This window comes from Camelina sativa, chromosome 20, assembly GCF_030686135.1.
Source record: "Camelina sativa cultivar CO46 ecotype springtype chromosome 20, ASM3068613v1".
In the NCBI taxonomy this organism is placed as follows: domain Eukaryota; kingdom Viridiplantae; phylum Streptophyta; class Magnoliopsida; order Brassicales; family Brassicaceae; genus Camelina; species Camelina sativa.
In genome coordinates, this window is record NC_141899.1 from 32,877,333 (window position 1) to 32,899,244 (window position 21,912).

The 21,912-nt window shown below is 36.5% G+C and overlaps 5 protein-coding genes and 1 pseudogene across 8 annotated transcripts; 2 read left to right on the forward strand and 4 right to left on the reverse strand.

Moving 5' to 3' along the window:
- Positions 1–31: 31 nt before the first annotated feature.
- Positions 32–2,643, forward strand: LOC104771774 (uncharacterized). The gene has a single exon (XM_010496349.3). It carries the CDS (start codon positions 163–165, stop codon positions 2,530–2,532), a length of 2,370 nt encoding a protein of 789 aa, XP_010494651.1. The 5' UTR covers positions 32–162; the 3' UTR covers positions 2,533–2,643.
- Positions 2,644–2,958: 315 nt separating this feature from the next.
- Positions 2,959–4,320, reverse strand: LOC104771775 (putative disease resistance protein At5g45440 pseudogene; annotated as a pseudogene).
- A 2,076-nt stretch (positions 4,321–6,396) lies between these two features.
- LOC104771779 (uncharacterized) lies at positions 6,397–7,369 on the reverse strand. The gene has a single exon (XM_010496353.2). The coding sequence runs from the start codon at positions 7,367–7,369 to the stop codon at positions 6,533–6,535; it is 837 nt and encodes a 278-aa protein (XP_010494655.2). The 3' UTR covers positions 6,397–6,532.
- Positions 7,370–8,206: 837 nt separating this feature from the next.
- On the reverse strand, positions 8,207–11,961 carry LOC104771778 (uncharacterized). Its single transcript, XM_010496352.2, has one exon. The coding sequence runs from the start codon at positions 10,991–10,993 to the stop codon at positions 8,393–8,395; it is 2,601 nt and encodes an 866-aa protein (XP_010494654.2). The 5' UTR covers positions 10,994–11,961; the 3' UTR covers positions 8,207–8,392.
- Positions 10,794–14,802, forward strand: LOC104771776 (putative disease resistance protein At5g45490). Of its 3 annotated transcripts, XM_087506092.1 has the most exons (4): positions 10,794–10,931; positions 11,072–11,123; positions 11,576–11,661; positions 13,491–14,802. In XM_087506092.1, exon 4 carries the CDS (start codon positions 13,652–13,654, stop codon positions 14,642–14,644), a length of 993 nt encoding a protein of 330 aa, XP_087362218.1. In that variant the 5' UTR covers positions 10,794–10,931; positions 11,072–11,123; positions 11,576–11,661; positions 13,491–13,651; the 3' UTR covers positions 14,645–14,802. The 3 variants fall into 3 exon arrangements, with proteins under 3 accessions (XP_087362218.1, XP_087362219.1, XP_019097580.2); XM_087506093.1 differs by lacking the exon at positions 11,576–11,661; XM_019242035.2 differs by lacking the exons at positions 10,794–10,931; positions 11,072–11,123; positions 11,576–11,661 and having other exon boundaries at positions 12,243–14,802.
- Positions 14,803–14,941: 139 nt separating this feature from the next.
- LOC104771781 (disease resistance RPP13-like protein 4) lies at positions 14,942–17,914 on the reverse strand. 2 transcript variants are annotated; one of them, XM_087506090.1, is made up of 2 exons: positions 17,745–17,914; positions 14,942–17,425 (listed from the first exon to the last, which is right to left on the reverse strand). In XM_087506090.1, exon 2 carries the CDS (start codon positions 17,401–17,403, stop codon positions 15,163–15,165), a length of 2,241 nt encoding a protein of 746 aa, XP_087362216.1. In that variant the 5' UTR covers positions 17,404–17,425; positions 17,745–17,914; the 3' UTR covers positions 14,942–15,162. The 2 variants fall into 2 exon arrangements, with proteins under 2 accessions (XP_087362216.1, XP_087362217.1); XM_087506091.1 differs by having other exon boundaries at positions 17,609–17,839.
- Positions 17,915–21,912: the final 3,998 nt, after the last annotated feature.

Here is a 21,912-nt window from a genome sequence, read left to right on the forward strand (position 1 = left end):
AATCACAGATATGGGTTTTGAATTTGAAGTTTTGTTGGAAGAAAGGAAATAAAAAAAAATAAAGACCAGAGGACTTAAAGAAAGTCAACGACCAAATGTTTTAGTAAATCTCAGTCTCTCTGAATCAAAACATTCACCACAATCATTAAACAGAAGAAGAAGATGGTACAGGTGATTCCCACACATATCAAAGATGTCTGGGACGAATGGAACATCAGAGGAATTGTTATTCTCAGTCTCACGATTCAGACAATTCTCATCATCTTAGCACCATTGAGGAAACGAACATCCAACAGGTTCCTGGCTTTAATCCTTTGGTTGTCTTACCTCTTAGCAGATTGGTCTGCAAACTTTGTGATTGGACTTATTGCAAAGAATCAAGGGAAAGACTTAGAGCCAGATGATCCTCCTCAAGATAAGAAGCTCTTGGCTTTGTGGGCACCGTTCTTGCTCTTACATCTTGGTGGACCAGACACAATCACTGCATACTCTCTCGAGGACAATGCTATTTGGCACAGACACTTCCTTGGCTTGGCTTTACAGGCTGTATCAGGTGCCTACGTGGTTATCCAGTCTCTACCTAATTCTCTTTGGGTGATCATACTGCTTTTGTTCATTTCTGGGACTTTCAAGTACCTGGAGAGGACGATCGCCTTGTATCTCGCGAGCTCAGACAAGTTCAGAGGTTCAATGCTTGAGAATCCTGATTCAGATTCTAATGAGACCCGCCGCCCGAGAAAGGAAGACGACTTGATGCCTACTGAAAACTACACGCAGTATGGTACACAAAAGAGACCATTAAGGCTAGAAAACCCCGGTAACTTGACACACCTCGAGATCCTTCAGTTTGCTTTCTGGTTTTTCAATAACTTCAAGAGTCTTGTGGTCAATAACATCTTTAGCTCTGAGCAACGAGACGAGAGCAGAGAATTCTTCAAGAATCTAGAAGACGAAGAAGCTTTGAGGATTTTGGAGGTGGAGCTCGGTTTTATCTATGAAGGTTTATACACAAAAGTCTCGGTTCTTCATACTTGGATTGGAGCTTTGACTCGAACCATAGCATTGGGATGTCTTCTGTCAGCATTTGGTATCTTTCATTACAGAACCAAGAAGAGACATGAGTTTCACGGAGCTGATATCGTGATCACCTACACTTTGTTCTTAGTTGGAATAGCTCTTGATCTTGTATCTCTCCTCATGATTCTCCCCTCAGACTGGACATTTGCTTTCATCAGTAGGATAAACGAAGACGAAGTAGACAGCGGCTCATGGATAGACCCTGCACTCAAGTGGTTCCTCGGTTTGAAGAAGCTGCACTGGAAGAAGCAAAAATGCTGCGGAGGAGTCGAACATGAGGTGCTTAACACGCCGTTTCTAATCCAAAGATGGGCAGGAAGCATGAAGATGTTTAACTTCATCACATACTCTGTGAAAGCAGATATAAAAAGGATACATGACGTCAAAGGTAGAAAACGTCGGCTTGTGTGGAAGACTATACTTTACCCTTTCATTTTCATTACCAAAATCTTCAAGAAACTGTTCAAAAGGATCGCCAATTGGAATGATGATCTTCACCAGTATATCAAAGATGTCATTGGTCAGTGGTCGGAAGAAAATCCATTAGCTCATTACGTTTTCATTATTGTAGAGTTCTGGTTCATGATACCTCACTGCTTCACTTTTCTTGGCAACTACATCACCAACTTACTTGGCATCAATGATCTGGTAGACGAGATTAGTATGATAAGATCTGTACACAGTGAACCATTGACAAAAGAGCTGTGGGGTTTCATATTTGATCAGCTTAAATCCAGACTCAAGCGTCGTCCACGCCACGAGAGAAGGAAAACGAAAGCCGGAAGGAAAGGATGGGATTCTGGCAACATTGAATTATATATGGCGGATCCAGAACGGTTGATGCGTTATATAGCAGATGTTGATTTCGACCGGAGCCTTATGCTGTGGCATATAGCAACTGAGCTGTGTTACCAAGAAGAAGCACCCACTATGACTAACTGTGATAAAGACCGTGAGTTCAGCAAAGTCCTCTCAGACTACATGATGTATCTCTTGATTATGCAGCCAAAGCTGATGTCAGAGGTTGCGGGGATAGGGAAGATCAGGTTTAGAGACACGTTAGCCGAAGCTGAAAAGTTTTATAAGAGGTGGCATATTGAGAACTTGAGGGATGTGCAAAGAGCAAGCAGTAAGATTCTTTCGGTGGGGATAGAGATTCATCCGAGGGATGTCAAAGGAAACCAAAGCAAATCTGTACTGTTCGAGGCTAGGGCGCTGGCGAAACAACTCAACAAGATTAAGAAGCAAAGTGTGGATGGAGATGAAGAAAACATGTGGAGTGTGGTAAGCAAAGTGTGGATGGAGTTGCTATTCCACGCAGCGTGCAATTGTGATGCTGCAGCGCGTATGGAGCAGCTTAGCAGAGGAGGAGAGTTACTCATTTTTGTTTGGCTAGCATTGGCTCACCTCGGCCTTGGAGGTCAGTTGAGTTCATCAGCAAACGAGGAAAATTGATTTGAGTTGAAACGTATCCATCTTTCCTTCTGTTTTGATTAGACATTGTGCACAATCTGAAGAAGTAGTCTGACTTGGAACACTGAAAGAAAATTTCACTTATTTTTTTTGTAGCGACCTTAGTCAGTACTGAGATGTGCAAACTTAAACACAAAATCTAGCATATATGCTAAAACTTGAGCCAAATAAAAATCTACATAGAACATTCAGAATAACAAACTAATAAGTATAACTTTTTCAGTTAATTAATGATATGTTATAGATGACAAATCAACATCAACACCAATAACAATGTATGATCTCTCACCAAGAATTTGAAAGAAAAAAAAAATGTCATAGATTTAGAATGAGCAGTATGAGTGTATATGACCATCAAAGCGATGCAAATTCAGTATCAGACTCAATTTCACTGTACGACCATCAAAGGAGCTGTAAATTCAAAATCTATGATTACGGATTACTGATACAACAGAAAGAACAACAGACAAAAAAAATACACACACAATGGAAAAGGGTTCTTAAATATCTCAAGCCTTCTGAGGTGGCATAGTTCCCATCTCTTCTGGTGTTGTATTGTTGGCTGGTTCGGTAGTTCCATTTGTGGAACCGTTCTGGTCAGCTTTTTCATCATCAAGAAACACGGGAACAAGCGTGGCCAACAGCCTAGCAGCTAAAGGAAGACCACGAGACTTGTTCATTAGCTCATCTATGCATTTCTTGTCGTTCCTTGGAAGCGTTTCCTCATTATCTTCCAGAGCTTCTTTATATATGTTCCAAACACTTCCAGTATCAGTCAGAGGCCAAAGAGGATGTATCTCATGTTCCTCTACAACTAGCTTCTTTTCCAGTGTCTCTTTCTCATCCCTTGTCGTGTATATGACTCTTCCACCAGATCCTTTAGGGAATCCATCTGACAGATACTTTCCCCATTTCTTATCCTTGTTGAGTTTCTCCTCGTCGTCCTGAAGAATCTCGTTCCAGTTGTCCTCATCTCGCACATCATCAAAGACAATCAGATACTTCTTCCACCTCAGATTCAAGTGAAGTGCATAGAGCAGAGCAGAGAGCTCCTTCTCTATAGCGGTCTCTAAATCAATTCTTCCAGCTTCTTGACTGCCTGCATATTCCTGATTCTCCTTAGCTTCTTGTTTTGCATCTTTGGAGATAGTTTCGAAGATCGAATCTTCAACTCCAAGACCCTTCAAGATCTTCTTCAACACACATATCTTCCCATTAATTCCCTCCTAGATTCATTGCTATGCATAGAAACCCAAATCCTCGGGGCGTAAACACTCTTCACATCATAATCATTAAAGATCACCTTGCATAATGTTGTCTTCCCAACACCATATTCTCCAACAATCACAAGACTCTTGAACTCCTTGTAAACCTTTTGATCCAACAAGAAGTGCTTCAATGACTTGATCTCGTTCTCGAACCCATGGATATAATGGCCCGGAGGTGAAGAGTCGGTTTCCACACGATCCTCTTCGTCATTCTCTTCCCCCTTCTTCGAAGCTCCTGCACAAAGATGATTAATTTTGGTACTCCTGCTGTTTTCTTCGGTGCGAGGATTGAGCCATTTTTCATATTGGTCATGGAAGTGTTTTGTGAAGGTTCCTTTGGCTTCTCCTTGCCTTGACATTTCTGGAGCCATAATTCAAGCAAAGCTAAAACAAAACAAAAAGAAAAGGAGAGAAATCCAGTGGAAAGAAGAATCAAAGAAAATTTAGGAAATGGAATGGAGAGAGAGAGAGGTGCGAGTTGAGAGACTCAAAAATAAAATTAATTAAGAATCACTTCCATTACAGCTTATCTTATTTGGTGTATTTTAATTTAAGACCAGGCTCTGTAATTTTGGAGTTATGAAGAATTAAATATTAATATTTTTATATAATTAAATTCTGGTTAAAAATAAAAAATCAAACCACTCACATACAAATGTTTTAAGTCTAACTAAAATGAAAAACTTTAGAGACAGTTTCTAAGACCATGTGCACTGGTTTAGACTCACATAGTTTTTCATTCAAAAAAAATTAATAAAATATAAAATAATAATTTTTATTGTAAAAGTTTCTTAAAACAAAAGAGAAAGTTTCACAAAGATTCTCATTTGAGAATCGCTCTCACATTTTATGAGAAACTTTTATAATAAAAAAAATATTATACTATATTTTATTATTTCCTTTTTAAGTGAGAAACTTTTGTGAGAAAACTCCTATGCACAAGCTCGAACTTTGCTCTCCCACTTATTTATTTGTCTAACTAATACTTCTCAATTGCTTAAAATAATAAAAACTGGTTTTTTATATGGTAAAATATCTGGTTCTATTTTTTCGGATGTGAGATTACAAATTTACAATATACAAATCCGACAATCTTAAATATCCAAATTTTAAAAGTGAATAGGATTGTGTCTTTCGGACACATGTGTCCTAAACAAAGCTACTAGTTGGAAAATTAATATCTCAAAAGCAATTTGACAAAGGCTCTTTTAAACTTTGTTTTTGACCAAATTTACTCTATCTTTTTCAAAATATAAGATGTTATAACTAAAAACATACATATTAAAAAATATATACTTTTAAAAAGTTCAACTACTCGTAAACAAGATTGCATAATACAATAATAACAAAATTATAAATTATGAAATAAAAAAATTCTCTAAAACATCGTATAGTACGAAATGGATAGAGTACTATTATACTCTTTTTCTCTTTTTTTTTTTAATTGGCATTAAATTTACTATTGTATTATCAAACTACATAATCTTTAATCTTGATGAACTTTGGCAAAAAAAAAAATCATTTGCCAATTTACAAAAAAGAAATTCTCGTAAATACCACTAAAATGAATGTTTTTTTCCAAAAATATTACTTTGAGTTATTTTCCAGAAATATCACTAAAATGTATTTATTCCAAAAATAACACAAAATTGAACTAAAGTTTTTATATTAATAATCCATAAATCCTAAACACTAAACCTTACCCCTAAAAAGTATACTCTAAATTTAAATTTATCAATCCAAACCTAAAAAAAAGTTTTTACCCATTGAAAAATCAGTTTTGTTTATGGTGTTTTTGGAAAAAAAAAATCTTTTGTAGTATTTTTGGAAAAAAAAACAAAATAGTATTTTAGAAAAAAAAAACTGAAAATGTGTTATTTTGTGAAATTTCTCTTTACAAAATACATAATATGTAATTTCCCCACAAAATATCTCAAAGGAAGAAGAAGAAAAAAAAGACACTTTATTCAAATTTATCAAAGTTGAAAGGTATATAAATTACCCGAATGTATTTATTCTATTGTTCGCAATTGCCAAAAGGATTAAAAGCAAAACCCTAAAAAAACAAAATGTAATTCTGAAATCGAAATTGAAAAGAATGCAGAAGGATTGATCCATCCATGGAATAGAAAAATCAGAGTCGGAAAATAAGAGAAGCTTTTTCTTCACTACGATTGAGTTTTGTTTGCGAGATTCAATGTGCGTTTGGGGTTTTGATTTCATTTGGATTTGAATTTGATTGTGTATCGAAAGGTCAATTAGAGTGAAAATGTACGTCTGCAATTGAAATTGAATCGAAGACTAGAAGGGAGAAAGGATTGATCCAGTAGTCATGGAAACATTTAGGGTTTCGATTTCACTGGATATGAATGTGTGTATCCTGCTGTGGTTTCTTCATTTGAAGATATTGATTCGACTTTATTGTTGTTGGATCCAATGGAGGCAAACAAAAAAAAGCTTTCTTCTTGCGGCTTCTACAGATTTCTTCAGTTTTGGTTGGTCAAAACCTCCATTGGTTAAGGTACTCTTCTTTCTCAGCTAGGATGATCTCATACAAGTCATAACCCTTGTTCCGAAATATGAAAACTATTTTGGGATATTTCAATCACAAAAGCATACAAATGTCTGTCGTCATCTCTATGCAGGAAGGAATTCATTGTTTTGAGCTGAAAAAAGTAGAAAGAAGTACAAATGCAGAGTTGGATTTTGTTCACTCACTTGCCTATTATGAGTTTGGCTCTGGCATCTCCTTTGTTGATCTGGAACTGATCTGTTAGTCCAAAGTGAGCCATTAGAAGCCACACGAAGTTTATGAGCTCAGCGCCTCTGCTTAGTTGCTCCACGTGAGCCGTGGCGTCGCAGTGACAAGCTGCATAACAGAGAAGTTCCACCCACACTTTGCTCAGTATCTCCCATTTGTCTTTTTTGTGTGTCTTCTCCATCTCTGTAAGGTCTTTGGCTAGCCTGCTCGCGTCAAACAACACAGACTTGCTTCGATCTCCCTTCACGCTCATTGGGTCAGTTTCACTGTTGACGTTCAGAATGTTTTCGGTGGCTATCTTCACGCTTCTCTTGTCCTCGATATGCCTCCTCTCGAAAAACTTGTCAGCTTCAGCCAATGTGTCTCTGAATCTTATCTTCCCAATTCCAGCTACCTCGGACATCAGACTGGGTTGCAAGATCAGTAGATACATCATGTAGTCTGAGATGATTTTGCTGAACTCGCGGTTACTGTAATGCTCCTTTTTTTCATCATCACCCTTTGGGATAGTCTCATCCTCGTGTTGTTGGTAACAGAGCTCGGTTGCAATGTGCCACATCAAAAGACTCTGATCATAATCAACCTTTGTGACATAACGTACCAGTTTTTCACGTTCAGCATCCGCTGGCAGGTTCTCTCTTAAAGTCCATTCTCCTCGAGCCAAAGATATCCTCTTGGCATTTTCAGGACTGTCTCCATACTTTGATTTGTTTCTCAGCTCTTTGAATATGAACTCCCACAATTCTTTCGTCAAGGGCTCTCCGTGTACAAATAGCGTCTTATGGACCATATCAAGTGTATCCGAGATGTCGAAGAACTCGCTGAGGATATCCCACACAGATTTGATGAAATGTGGGATGCGGGCTATGAACTCGAAATAGATAGGGTGGATAGTACTACGAGCCCATGGACGGCTTCTTGAAAACGCATTGACTTTGTGACTGATCCATCTGTGCACATCATTGATCACGTCGGCAATCCATCCAACAACTTTCTGGATAACCCAGTTAATTTTTATAAATAGGAAAGATATGATCACCCATGAGATGCGGCGGAAATCACCTCTGGCATCGTGGATCCTCACTACCTCTGCTTTTGTGGCAAAAGCTATAAAGTTGAATACGTTGATGCTTCCACACCACCTCCGGAGAAAGAATGTCGTCGTGAGCACTTGATGCGTCTGTTCTATTGAACACTTACCATTACCTTCCTTTTTGTTTTGGTAGGACTTACCATTAGGTTCCGTGATACAGGGTTTCTTACCTTCTGTGGTACACTTATGCGTGCACACTTGCTCCGTCCAATGTAGCTTTCTTAAACCAAGTAACTTGTCGAAAGTTCTATCTTTGAATGATAGAGGCTCTTCTGGATCGTCCTTCAAGCTACTATGTGTAGCACATGTCCAGTCTGAGAACAGAAACAAGAGGATGGATATGAAATCCAAAAGTAGGCCAACTGCAAACAGCGTGTAGGTAACCTTAACATCAGCTGGACGAAATTCTGTGCCTTTGTTATCTTTCTTAAGAAAGATAATGAATGCAGCCACAAGGGTACCAGAAGCAACAACCCGAGAGAAAGTTGGAACTTTTGGAGAGTTGTCTTTTTGGTTGTATAGAAGAGTATAATATCACAGGAATCAACCAAGCTTAGATAAATGAATGTAGCATAGACAGAATTAGGAAGATAGGAGAGTTACACAATGCAGATGATCAAAGAACAGATAGGATGATATGAAAGCTGCAAACTGTTCCTTTGACACACAATGGAAGCAAATTGGAGGGGAAAGCTAATGTTACTTTTGTTACTTGTTCGATCACTTGCCTATAATCAGTTTGGCTCTGGCATCTCCTTGGTTGATCTGGAACTGGTCTCCTAAACCGAAATGAGCCATCAATAGCCAAACAAAGGTTATGAGTTCTCCTCCTTTGCTTAGCTGAGCTGCGTGTTCTATTGCGCCACACTTTGTCGCTGCATAACAAAGCAACTCAACCCACACTTGGCTCATTATTTTCCACATCTCTGTGTCGTCCTCCTTGTTCTTGCTTAAACCCTTTAGCTCTTTAGCAAGCATGGCCCCGTCAAACAGGACGGACTTGCTTCTGTCACCTTTCACGTCGATTGGCTCAGCTTTCGCTGGAACCGCCACTGATAAAATCGCGTCGCTGGCTACTTTTACAATGTCTTTCTTCTTCTTGGATTTGCCCGGGATATGTCTCCTGTCGAAGAACCTCTGAGCCTCTTCGCAAGTGTCTCTGAATCTTATCTTTCCAATACCAACAACAGCTGACATCAGAGTTGGTTGCATCATTAGGAGGTAAATCATGTAGTCTGAAAGGATTTTACTGAACTCACGGGCGCTGTGATACTCTTCACTAAATTCCTTTGTTTCGTCTGTTTGGTATAAGAGCTCAGTGGCAATATGCCACACCAGAAGGCTCTGATCATAATCCATCTCCATCACATAGCGTAGAAGTTTCTCACGTTTTTTTTCTGTTGCTTTGTCACCTTGTATGTCACGTAGCGTCCAGTCTCCTCTAGCTGAAGATACCCTCATGGCGCTTTCAGAGTCATCAGCAAAACGGGATTTGGCTTTAACCTCTCCGAATATGTGTACCCACAGATCCAGGGTGAGACGATCACTGGACGTGTAGATCACCTCATCTAGCTGAGCTTCGATGCCAAAGAAGTCTATAAAACTTTTGATTGCGCGTCCAGGTAGACTAGGAATGTAAAATAAGCAGAAGAAGCACAACCTAATGTACTCTTCATTCAATCTATTGTATTTCTTGCACGCATCACTTATGTTGCCGTCAATCCACTTGAAAATCTCATGACTTGTCTTTTTTATTCCTGTATAACAGGATGCAATGACTCTTCCAATTGTTTCGAATATGAGTCCAATGTAAAGGGCGTTGATAACCGCGTCAAAGGCGAGGTGTATCCGACCCTTGGTATGGTGGATTCGCTCCGGTTTCAAACATAAGCAGTATTCGATCAGGTTGTGTGCATGTACATACTCTGACCACCTGCGATATATGAAACTCGTGTCGAGCACATCATGACACGGTTTTTTCTTGGTACTCTTCTCAGACAATTCCTGACCTGGTGTTTCTCCGGTACTCTTGTCGAGAACTGCTGTTTTCTCGGTACTCTTGTCAGACTTCTCATGACCTGGTGTTTTGTTGGTAACCTTGCCGGGTGTTTTCTTGAAGCATTTATCATAGTCCTCCGTCTTCAAATCCCTGACCCCGAGGATCTTGTTAAGAATCCAGTTAAGAATGTGGTCGATCCGGGTGTCCTCTTCGTCCACCTCATCCTTCATCTTCCTCAATCTGACAAACGTCCAGTCAGATGCACAGAACATGATAAGAGCGATGCAGTCCAGAGCTATTCCTCCTACCAGCAATGCGTAAGTAAGGCCAACATCAAATTCACTATAATCTTTCTTGTTCTTGTATTGAAAGATGCGTAGAGCTGCTATGAGGCATCCCAGGGCGATGAACCTGAAGAGGAACCCTATCCAATTATGCAAGATCTCGGCTTTCGTGTACAGAGCTTCATAGATAAAGTTGAGCTCAACCTCTAAGATTCTTAAAGCTTCGTTTGCGTCCAGAGAGTTAAAGAATCTCTTGCTCTCAGCTCGTTCTTGAAACGTAAAGATGAGATCAACCACAAGACCTTTGAAGATATTGAAGTACTTATAAGCATACTGGAGAATATTGAGTGGAGTGAGCTCCCTTGGAGGCCTAACCTGAGCAGTGGCTTTTGGATCTTTCTCAGGCTCTCCAATCTTGATAATCTGTGTAGGCATCTTCATATCTTTCTTGGCTGCGTATTCCTCCATGAGCTTCGCGTAGTTTGGTCCAGGATCAGGCCGCTGAATCATGGAATCTTTGAATTTGTCAAGACTCGCCAGGTACAAAGATAATGTCCTCTCGACATACTTGATAACCCCGGCCGAAAACACCAGCAAAATGGGTTTCCAAAGAGCATTGGGTAACGATTGCAAAAGCACGTAAACGGTTGCAACAGATTGAAAGAAGAGACCCAACAAGTGCCTGAGCCATAGCTCGTTATCTTCAAGGGCCAGGGCAGTGATTGTATCCGGACCACCGAGATGCAAGAGCAAGAAAGGAACCCAGAAAGCAAACAGTTCGGGGCTCTTTATCGGGTCTCCGGGTTCTGGATCATCTCCTTGACTATCTGAGATTTGTCCGGCGGCGAAGTTGGCTGACCAATCAGCAAGAAGGTAAGCTGACCAAATGAGAGAGAGCCAAACCTTATTGGAAGAGCGTTTTCTTTGGGGTGCAACGAAAATGAGAAATGTTTGAAGACTGAGACTGAAGATTAAGGTACTCCGGATACTCCATTTGTCCCATATGTCCTTGATAGGCTCTGGGATTGGGTTCCCCATCTTCAAACCGATTTATTGAACGAAACGAACAAGGACTGAAGATGTGTTTGGCTTTTTCTTTTTTTTTTTGGTGTGAAGGTTTGAGTTATTCTGGGTGGACAGCCATTGAAGGCTTCTTGGAGACCTTGAGGTTAGTCAAACATGTTCATAGAGCTCTTAAGTCTTTTTCTTTCTTTCTTTTAGAAGTTTTTTTTTATACGATATAATTTGAATTTATCTTTCTTGTCTGCTGTTATATAAATTATTTACTTTATACTTATTACCTGATTCAAAACAAAACAAAAATAAATAATTATCCCACTGGACGAAGGGAATAAAATATATGCTAGTATATTTTATTATCTTATCCTTTTTGCTATATATTTTTTTTTTTTTTGGCAAACATCCTTTTTGCTATATAATGTATCTATTTTTGCGAGAATTGTTTTGGAAAAGTACTTTTAAAATTTAATCAGTTTTTAAAAACCTTGATTTAAAATTTTGATCTCTTTATCCTTTCGTCTTCTTAAAAATCAAATGGTTACAGAATCAAATATGTTTAATTAAAACTAATGTGTACGAGGTGATTTCAAATGGCCTTAGAAAATTGGAATGAGCGACAAGACAACAAAGTTTGCACATGTGAATACTTTTGTTACTTCTCCAAGAAACTTGTTAAAGAAATTAAAGTAAGATTTCTTTTTTACTATCTAGAACTTGTTTTCTAGTTATCATACATTTATGATTTATCTACAAATCTTTATACAGGTTCGTATTTAAGTAAAAAGACAGCAGTTGACTAATAAATCGTAATTTGTTTTTGGGCAACCAAAAAATGGAATTTTAATACTATGGGATTTTTTGTGAACCCCACTTCTTGCTTCGTCAATTTCTAATGAAAATCACGTTTTCTTGTGGAACCTACTCGGTAGCTATTATTTACCAGCCAGTAATTAAATAATACAAGTAGGATTTGATTTGTCAACATTTCTCGTAGATATAAATTGGTTTTAAAGCACATCTTTTTTTTCAAAAAAAAAAAGAAAAAAAAAACAATTTGAGTTTACTAACCAAAATAAATATTTTCCCACGTCTTGTCTCATGTGATTGACAAAATTTTCGGGCAACGAGTTGGCATCATTCCTACAGCTGGACTGGATATATAATGCTAATAAAATGTTACACTTGGGTTGGATGTATTATAATTTTTAACCATGGTACAGTTGGGCATTTTATATTAGACGCTTTAAATATAGAGATATTTATATTACGACGACTTGTCTAACGATGACTTTTGGATGTGGGTCTTTTAATTTTGTTTTCTTTTCCTTTTTATTTTTTATGAAGACTTTAATTCGGGCTGCCAAAAGAAAAAAGAAAAAAAAAAGATTTTAGCTCTGTTTCCTATCAACGTGGGAACAGTGTATTTTTCAGTTAAATACTCCCTCCGTTCTAATTTAACTGTTTTCACACAAATTAAGGAAACTATTAAATTTTATGTTTTATCCTTCATTAATATATTTTATAATTTTTTCATTGGTTGAAACTTTAAAGCAGCAGGAATAAGATTGAAATATTCATCAAACATCAGCATTGAAAATCTAAAACGACAACTAATATGAAACAAAAATTAAATCCTAGAACGACAACTAAATTAGAACGGAGGGAGTAGATTTTACCATATACATTATATATAAAAAATTATGCACATTATTCATTGTGGTTGAAAAGTAGGTTTTGCATTTAATATAGAACTTTTTTTTTGTTGATTATAAATATTACATTCATTAAATAAAAACTAAAGGCATGTTGTCAAAAATAAAATACGTTAAGTCATTTTTAGTTAACTAATTTTTTTTTTAAACCCTTGCTCATTATTATTAGCTCAAAACTTGTCTCCTTTATATTTTTATTCTATTTTTTTGGGGGTCAACAGGCTTGTTTAGTTGTCTATATCCATATTGCATTATACTGCCTAAGCGTCTTTTATATAATAGTATGAATTAACGGAAAAAGAAAACTTGTTTATATTGATAATGAAAAAAGAGAAATACCCTAAAATAGCACCAAACCAAGTTTTATGGACAACTATAGCACACATCCCATAAATTTCGAAAAATAGCACTAATTAGCACATTAAATTATTTAAAATTAATTTTTAGAATTTGTTTTTTTATGTTTGGGTTCTCAATTTCATATTTAGGGTATAGTTTTGAGGGATAGGGTTTAGTATTTTGAATTTAGGATTTTATTTTAGAAAATTAATTAGTGCTATTTTTGAAATTTTAGAAATGTTGTGCTAAGTTTGGAACAAAAACTTAATTTGGTGCTATTTTTGAGAATCTCCCATGAAAAAATGACTTAGTTTTTATAAAAAATACTAGTGTTATACTTGAGTTATTCACATACCTCTCCCTCTCTCTCCTTTGCATATCCTTTTTATTTTCATTCTTCGTCTTCTTTCCTGCAGATTTCAACTCTTTTTTTTTTCTGAAGTTTTGCTTGAATATGCCTCCAGAAACAGTGCACGGAGGAGTCAAAAAAGAATTCTCAGTCCGCTTCCATGACCAATATAGAGACTGGCTCAATAGTCGCTACGAAAAAGATGTAGAAGATCCCAAACAAAAACAACATCTTTCTGCAGCAATTTTGAAGAAGAGGAAGGACAAGACTGAGGATATGCCCGCTGAGGAGGATCGTGTGGTAACCGACTCTTCACCTCCCGTTCCAACAATTCATGGGTTCGAGAACGAGATCAAGTCCCTGAAGCACTTCTTGTTGGATCAAAAGGTTAAAAAGGAGTTCAAGAGTCTTGTGATTGTCGGAGAGTATGGTGTTGGGAAGACAGCATTATGCAAGAAGATCTTCAATGACAAAGATGTGACGAGTGTTTATGCCCCGAGGATTTGGGTTTCCATGGACAGAAAGAAGGGTCAAAACAACAGCCCTGAAAAGGAGAGACTTGATGGGAAGATATATGTGTTGAAGAAGATCTTGACAGCTCTGGGAGTCAAAGATTCGATCCTCGAAACTATCCGTAGAGATGCTAATAATGAAGCTAAGGAGAATCAGGAAAATGCAAGCAATCAACAAGCTGGAGAAATTGATAGAGATACGGCGGATGAGAAGGAGCTCTCTGCTCTGCTCTATGCACTTCACTTGAGTCTGAGGTGGAAGAAGTATCTGATTGTCTTTGATGATGTGCGAGAAGAGGACCACTGGGACGAGATTCTTCAGGACGACGAGGAGAAACTCAAGAAGGAGAAGAAATGGGGAAAGTATCTGTCAGATGGATTCCCTAAAGGCTCTGGTGGAAGAGTCATATACACGACCAGGAATGAGGATGAGAAGGATGAGAAGGATACTCTAGCAAAGAAGCTAGTTGCAGAGGAACATGAGATACATCGTCTTTGGCCTCTGACCGATACTGGGAGTGTCTGGAACATATATGAAGAAGCCCTCATAAAGAATGGGGAAAAGCCTCCAAGGAATGACAAGAAATGCATAGATGAGCTGATGAACAAGTCTCGTGGTCTTCCTTTAGCTGCTAGTCTGTTGGCTGAGCTTCTTCCCGTGTTTCTTGACGATGAAAAAACTGAAGAGAACGATTCTGAAACTCCCGAATCAGACAGCAACACCGAGAATGCAGCTATTCCAGCTCAGCAGGCTTGAGAAGATTGAAGAGCCTTTTTCCATTGTGTTTTTATTTTTTCTGCTTTTGTTTGTCATGACTTATTGTTTGTGTTTCTCTGGTTTGTTGTTGTCTTTTTTTTTTCTACCCTTCTGTTGTATCAATAATCCATAATTTCCGACTAGAGCTTTCAGTGCCATACTATGTTTCTTTGTCTGAAAATGTTGCGCTTGCAACTGAAGAAGACACCAGACGCGATAGTTCCTTGTGTACCTTCTCTTGTGTCTGCAGTTTATCATAGTACAGTACACTTCTTCAGAACCACAAGTCTCACGGGATAAGCAAAACAAACACTCCAGACTCCTTTTATTTAAATGTTCACAAACAACAAAACTTAAAAGCATACCAGCAAGACATCAATGGGAAATGAGAAAGCAACACACACCAACAACAACAACAACAACAACAAAAACAGAAACAAGAAAAGGGAATGAAACAGCAGAAGAAAACTTGGGAAAACAGAGGAACTCTCAGTTCAGACTCAGAGTTTGATTAAGACTTAATCTTTCTTGCGCCAGATTCCGATGCCATCGGTGGGGCAGAAACTAACTTGAGGGCACTGATACTTGTCCAAGAACTCCAGCCTTGGGAAGTACAGTTGTAGGTCCCTCCACTCCACTTTGAGCCTGGGAAGAAACTTCAGACGTAAAACCTTGACTTGGCAAGCCGTTTCCTTCTTTGGTTGCTTTCCAAATCCAGTAAGATTGGTTCCTCCTTTGATGTAGAGTTTTTCCAGACCACCAAGCATATTGGGTTGAAGCCATGAGGGAAGATCCGAAATAGGAAAACACTGAAGGTCCAGTTTCTTCAACTTCAGGGGAAGGTGCACTGGATCTCTATCCAGCTTTGGAACCTTCTTTACAGGCTGGAGCTCTTGGAATGTTATCTGTCTTAAGATTTTTTTGAATCCGCTATTAGGATCCGCTGGCTTGTGGACATTAATACCTCCCCACGCCATTTTCAACTTTTCTAGACGGTCGAAATTCTCAATATCCACGAACAGTTTGGATACACTGACATCTTTGTTTATTGAGATACTTAGCTTTCTCAGATTCTTCAAGTGCTCCAGCTCAGCGAGCGTGCAGACCGTCTCCTCATCAGTAGCATCACTGACCACAAAGCCCTTTAGAACCTCCAAGTTATCAAGCCACGACAGCCTCTTGGGTATGCGGTCTATCATGTAGCAATCTGTAATGTCCAAGTAGGTAAGGGCCTTGAGTGAATCTATCTTGTCTGGAAGTTTCTCAAGATTGTAGCAAGCCCTGAGGTCCAAGATGATCAGATCATGAAGCTTACAGACAGCATCGTCAAGTCTTTCAATTCTTGAGATCCCTTGGAAACTCAGAAGCTTGAGTTTAGTCATATGCTTCAAGTTTTTCATAAGCTCTGTATTCTCTACCTCGATGTGGCGCTTGGCGGTTCTCTCCCATCTTCCTAGATAAAAAACCTTGAGCTCCTTATACGTAGTTGGTGATAGACGATTCAGCTTCCTTTTTCCTGATGTTTGATCCTTGGAGAACCACTTGAATGTGAAATCCGGGAACCGCTCAGAAACGTTGAAGACGGTTTCAATCTGATTTGCGTATAACATTTTGTTAGCTTTTGCTTCTGGTTGACTTGACGAAGCTTCCACAAGGCAGACCTTGTTCAGTTCTGATTTTTGCATGGTTGGCTTCTTCCCTTTTTGATAAATATTAAAAAGTTTCATCTCCATTGAGATTCGAACCAATGAAGCATGCACAAAAGGGGTCATCTTATAGCTGCTTGGCTCCACTTTTCGCTTGTTTTTAACAGGTTCAATCAACTTCATGTCCGCAAATTCCTTGAGAACCTTCTTGACGACATTTTCGGGTTTGTCTTCATCAGCCAGAACCATACCCTTTTTAGGTGGTGTGACTCTATAATCCAGGATGCCTTCCCCGATCCACCAGTACATGAGCATGGTTCGATTCACCTCTTGATTCTCGGGGAACACAGCAAAGGTCAGCAGGTAGATCTTCTTATCACCATCAAGTTGTTCGAATTTGGTTTGTACATCTCTAAAAACGGCAAGTCTTTTGAGCTCTTCTTCATTGGCATGGATCCCTGGCAAGCAAACAATGGGTTTCCCGTGATTATCCCCATTGCCATCGTCATCATCAAACCCTCTCTTGTTTTTAGGCTTGTTGGGCAACAAAGGTACTTGACACATCAAGTTAAAGATCTTCTTGTTGACCTTCTCCAGATCGTTCTTGTTTCCTTCGGTCAACGGCTTATTCGTTGAACCCACTTCCACTTGGTTGAGCAGGTTCTCAAGTGGACGGATTTGTCTCCTCACCTCTTCTGCAACCTCTATGTTAAGGTCTTGTAGCTTTGACACGTCCTCTTCAAGAAGACGGAGATTACGTTTCAGCTTAGGAATCGCATGCTCGGTTTGTCTCACGCTCGCAAAACCAGTTGTGTCACTTTGTTGTTTTTCCAAACCACCCGTGGTTGGCTGCTGGTTACTACCACTAGGATTAGTTCTGGCAGGGGCAGTTTCCGACCTTGACATCCTTTGTTGTTCTGGCTGTTGTGGAAAACGATTGTCCAATTTAGTCACGATTTTAAGAATCTTCCCGATTGATGTTTCTGGTTCATCTCCTGGTTTCTTCCCCACCTCCTGTGTTGATGATACTCCTGAATCATCTCCTGCCTTCTTCTCGACCTCCTCTGCATTTTGTCCCGTCTCCGTGCCCGGCGCGGTGTTCCCCGAGGCCATGACAAACACAATCTGCAAAAATCTTGAAAAGCGACCAGAAACAAGATTAACAACCAAAAATGTTACAACCCATGAATAAATTAATTCATCACACAACAACTCTATACATATAGTAAGATAGACCCAAACTCCTACTTCTCCTAAGTTAAGCTATCAAAACGAAAAAAAATGAAGGATTCTGGAGAAAAACAGATAAGTCATCAACCTAGAGGTACTTGGATCAGAAGGTACGAATCATTTATCCAGAAAAGGTTTTGCCTTTTTCCACAATTGATTTGATTAGAAAGGTCGAACCTTTTTTTTTTTTTTTTGTTCTTAGAGAAGGAGGAAGCGATTCGTACCTGTTTCTCCGGAGAAGAAGCGACTCTGCCTCTGGAGGGTCTTCTCCCCTTTACAACTTCAGTCAATTGCCAAATAGGCAAATTATGAATGAGACAAGAAGAAAAAAAAAAGTTCTACAGTTTTATAAGTTTGTGTGGTTTTTTTTTTTTTTTTTTTTCCTGGTAACAATAGTTTTTCAACAGATATTTTATTTATTTATTTGTTTGTGCAACAAAAATATATTTTAGCTAAACTGCATTTTATGTGGGTAATAAATTTAATAATTTCATTTTTTCACAAGTCTAACATTTTCATTCTTTCATACGTTTTTTTTTTTTGTCAAGCCATTCTTTCATACGTTTATATGATGAAAAGGATTTACTTTCTAGTTTTAGTCACTATACATATTTTATTTCTCATTATCTGATACTTGATCCGCTTGATATTTAGTGGTGTTTTAAAAAAAAAATCATTTGTTTCATTTGAAGTGTTGTTTTACATTTTTAATGCAAAATTTTTATTTTTAATGATTATATATATATATATATATATATATCTAGTAGTATAAGATATCTATATATATCCGTTGATATCTTATACTAATTCTCCAAAAACAATTCTGGTGAAAATCTAATAGGAAATGCACCTTTTTTTTTGTTTCACTTAAACATCCTTTTCTAATAATCTTCATTACTAATACAATAAAAATAGTGCTGATGTTGTTTTACCAACATTATTAGTTGACACGGGATGCACTACGTTGTCTTGGCTATTCAAGTAGTACTAGACTAGCACGGATTAAAATTCATTTTATTGTAATTTTTATATAAAATATAATTTATGTAATTTTTTTTAAAAGTTTTTTTGGATAATATATTATGCAATAAAACCATATAATAAAACAATATGCTAAATATGAAAGCTTAAAAAAAGACATATATTTTGTAAGTTTTACATTATTAATGATTCTAGATAAGTACCCATGTTATAACACTGGTTAAATTTTATTTCATAATCTATCTTGTAACCCACTATTTAACTTGTAACCAATCAATCTATCAATTTTATAATCTATCTTTGGTTAACGTTGTAGTCTATCGATAAAATCTGTAGAAAATAAATTTGTAATATTGTGTTTAAAGATCTTTGGAAACAACGTGATATAGGACTAAAATCATCCGAAAATACAGTTTGGAATATCTATGATTTTATTTGTTACCATTAATATATCAATTATCAATTTGGAATATCCCTAATATTTAGTGTAACCAATTAATATTAATATAAAGATTAATCTATAACCTATCTATAACCTATTTATAACCATTTGTAATCATTTATTAAAAATATAAAGTCTACAAAAATTATGTTGTGTACTTCTCTTTTATTAAAAAAGGGGTAGATTATTCAGCAAACATGAATTATTTAACACGACGTCATTAATACAGCTAATCTAAACTTTATATTTTGTTTCCATTGACCCAAATACGAACTATCGAGTTACTCTCTTTTTGGAAATGTTCAATCATATATGTATAGTTATTATTATGGACCCTACTGAAATATTTCTCTACGATAGAATTTGTCTTTAATCTATATAGTTATTGACTCAACGCTATCTATAAATTATTGGTTCACACTTGAAATTTTATATACGAAGATCCCTCTTAACCATAGTTAAGAACACTATGATATTAAATATATGAACTCATACAGGTGATACTGTATTACTGTATCACGTGTGAGATGGAAGACATGCGTAGACATAGTTAGCTAGATATTTTTATTTCTATGCTAATAATGCTATTGCACATGTAAGAGCTATGCTGACATTTACACATTACATGTCTCGATCATTGTATTTTATTACAGCTAACTAAAAAATACTTTAGAATTCACAGGTCGTTGTTTTCCCTCTCATTGGTCTTTCTTTATTGCACTCCCCACGTCTTCCCTGAAACTTGAAACTAAAAAAGTCACTCATTGTTTTTTCTTTTTCTTCATAGTTGTTGTGGCACATTTTAGTTAGTTTGGAATTAGATAATGATTTTAGATAGTCACTCATTTATGTATCCAAGCTTTTTTGGCAATTTTATAAAATTATTATCTAATTTTTTTTTTTTTTTTTTTTTTTGTCAACAAAAGATTAGCTCAAACGAGCCAATTTGGTGGAAAATTATTTACATACAAAACATGATGCGGAGAGGTACGCGCTTGGCGTGCCAGAGAGTCCGCACTTACATTTGCGTTTCTAGAAATAAAAGATAGGGAGAAAGTCGAGAATTCTGTCCTGTCTACCTTGATGTCGTCTAGGTACGCTGAGAAAGCTGGCCTAATAAAAATAATATAAAAATATAAAAATGATATTAACAAAATGATCAAATGTTTATTTTTAAATCTTCAGTTAATAATTAATATTAGCAAAATCATAATCACTATTAAAAAGCATGTTACTGTATTTACTGATTGGTGATTACTGGAGCATTTCATTTGCAAACGAGGTGTCTGGTTGCTCCTATATAATCAGATTATTAGCCATTAACTTGTGCGACTTTTTATTAGAATAATAAATTAATAATTAAAGACCTAATTGAAAGTACTAAAAATAAAGACCAATAAGTCGTTAGAGCTTATTAAAGTACCCTTTGTCATTATATAGCTTGGCAAAAAGAGCTATTTGAACCCCAAACAAAAGACAAGCTAATTAAAGTACCCACGTATATTTTTGATAATTATATCCTTAATTCGAGTACAAGCTATTTTAGCTGTATATTCGACATCCATTTGATAGCTGATAATATATTATAGTCATATTCCTTTTTGTCAACTGGAAGTACTTGATGCAATGCAATTACATGATGAACTAATAGCACAATACAAAGTTACAAAGTTACAATTAATATAAATATAAATATAATTTATAAAAAAATAAAAATAAAAAGTTACAAACACTTCTAAACTTACTAGACTAACAAGGTTAACAGCAACCGCTTTTAGGACATTATTATAAGGGGAACACTTTTGGGTGTTTTTAGAGTAAAAATATTATGAAAATAATGTAAGATCATTAGTTTAGATCTTTTGTTAAGAAGTTTGTTATTAAGAGAACATGTTTAAGATCATAAGATTTAATAATATAATAATCTTAAACATATTACATTTATAAAAACTTTAAAAATAACATTTAAATTACAAACTTATAAAACTTTTACTAAAATTCAAAATACAATACCAAATTTTTATGAAACAAAAAAAAATTAAAGATAAAAAAAAAACAAATAAACATATTACTTAATTAAAGCACACAAACATTTTATTTAATTAATACATAGTTTAATGTCCAAATTTATTCCATTTATTCTCAATCAAATCCTCTTTTAATTTGTGAAAAATTGTTTGCAAAAAATTGTATCCATTCACAGCTTGTCATGTCAGCGTAGAACTGAGCCAAGATCAATTCTACATCAAAAACTAAAAAAGTGTTTTAAACCCGTTATTCATTATTTTTCTATTTTTTTTTAGGTTTAGAACACCCTTAGTGTTCTCTCTATAATAATTGCTTTAGCTTGACTACATAAAGCCCTCAATCACTACACATAGCTGATAATAAATGATAGTCATATTCTTACCAACTTATTTTGATCGACTATTATTGAGTGGAAAGAAAAAATAAATTGACGATAAGACATGTAAATGCCAGCATGGCTTTTACATTTCAAATAATAAAATAAAACAGTAAGCATCTAGATTCAGTTGCAGAAAAAAAAGTCATGTCTTCCATGTCAGTGGAAATAAATATTACAAAAAATTATAGGTGTGAAAATTTATTTCGAGTTCATTAGTACAAGTAACATTGACTATATACTATATAGACATATTTTATCGTTGAGAATATAAAGATTTAACAGTGTCCATGACCCATGAGTAGGGATGTTAAAAGTGGGTAAAAACCCAGTGGATACCCGAAACCCATGCTTAAAACTGGGTTTTGGGACCTGTTTTTGCTCTAAGAAATTAAATGGGTTAAAAATGGGCAGGTGCCCAAAACTATAAAGTCTTACACGGGTTTACCCTATCAGTTATGGGTACCCATTGGGTTTTTTTTTTCTTTCTAATCACCTATACTTTTTTTTGTCAAGTCTAATCACCTACACTAAACCCGCAAAATCACATTTTCCTACCAAAATC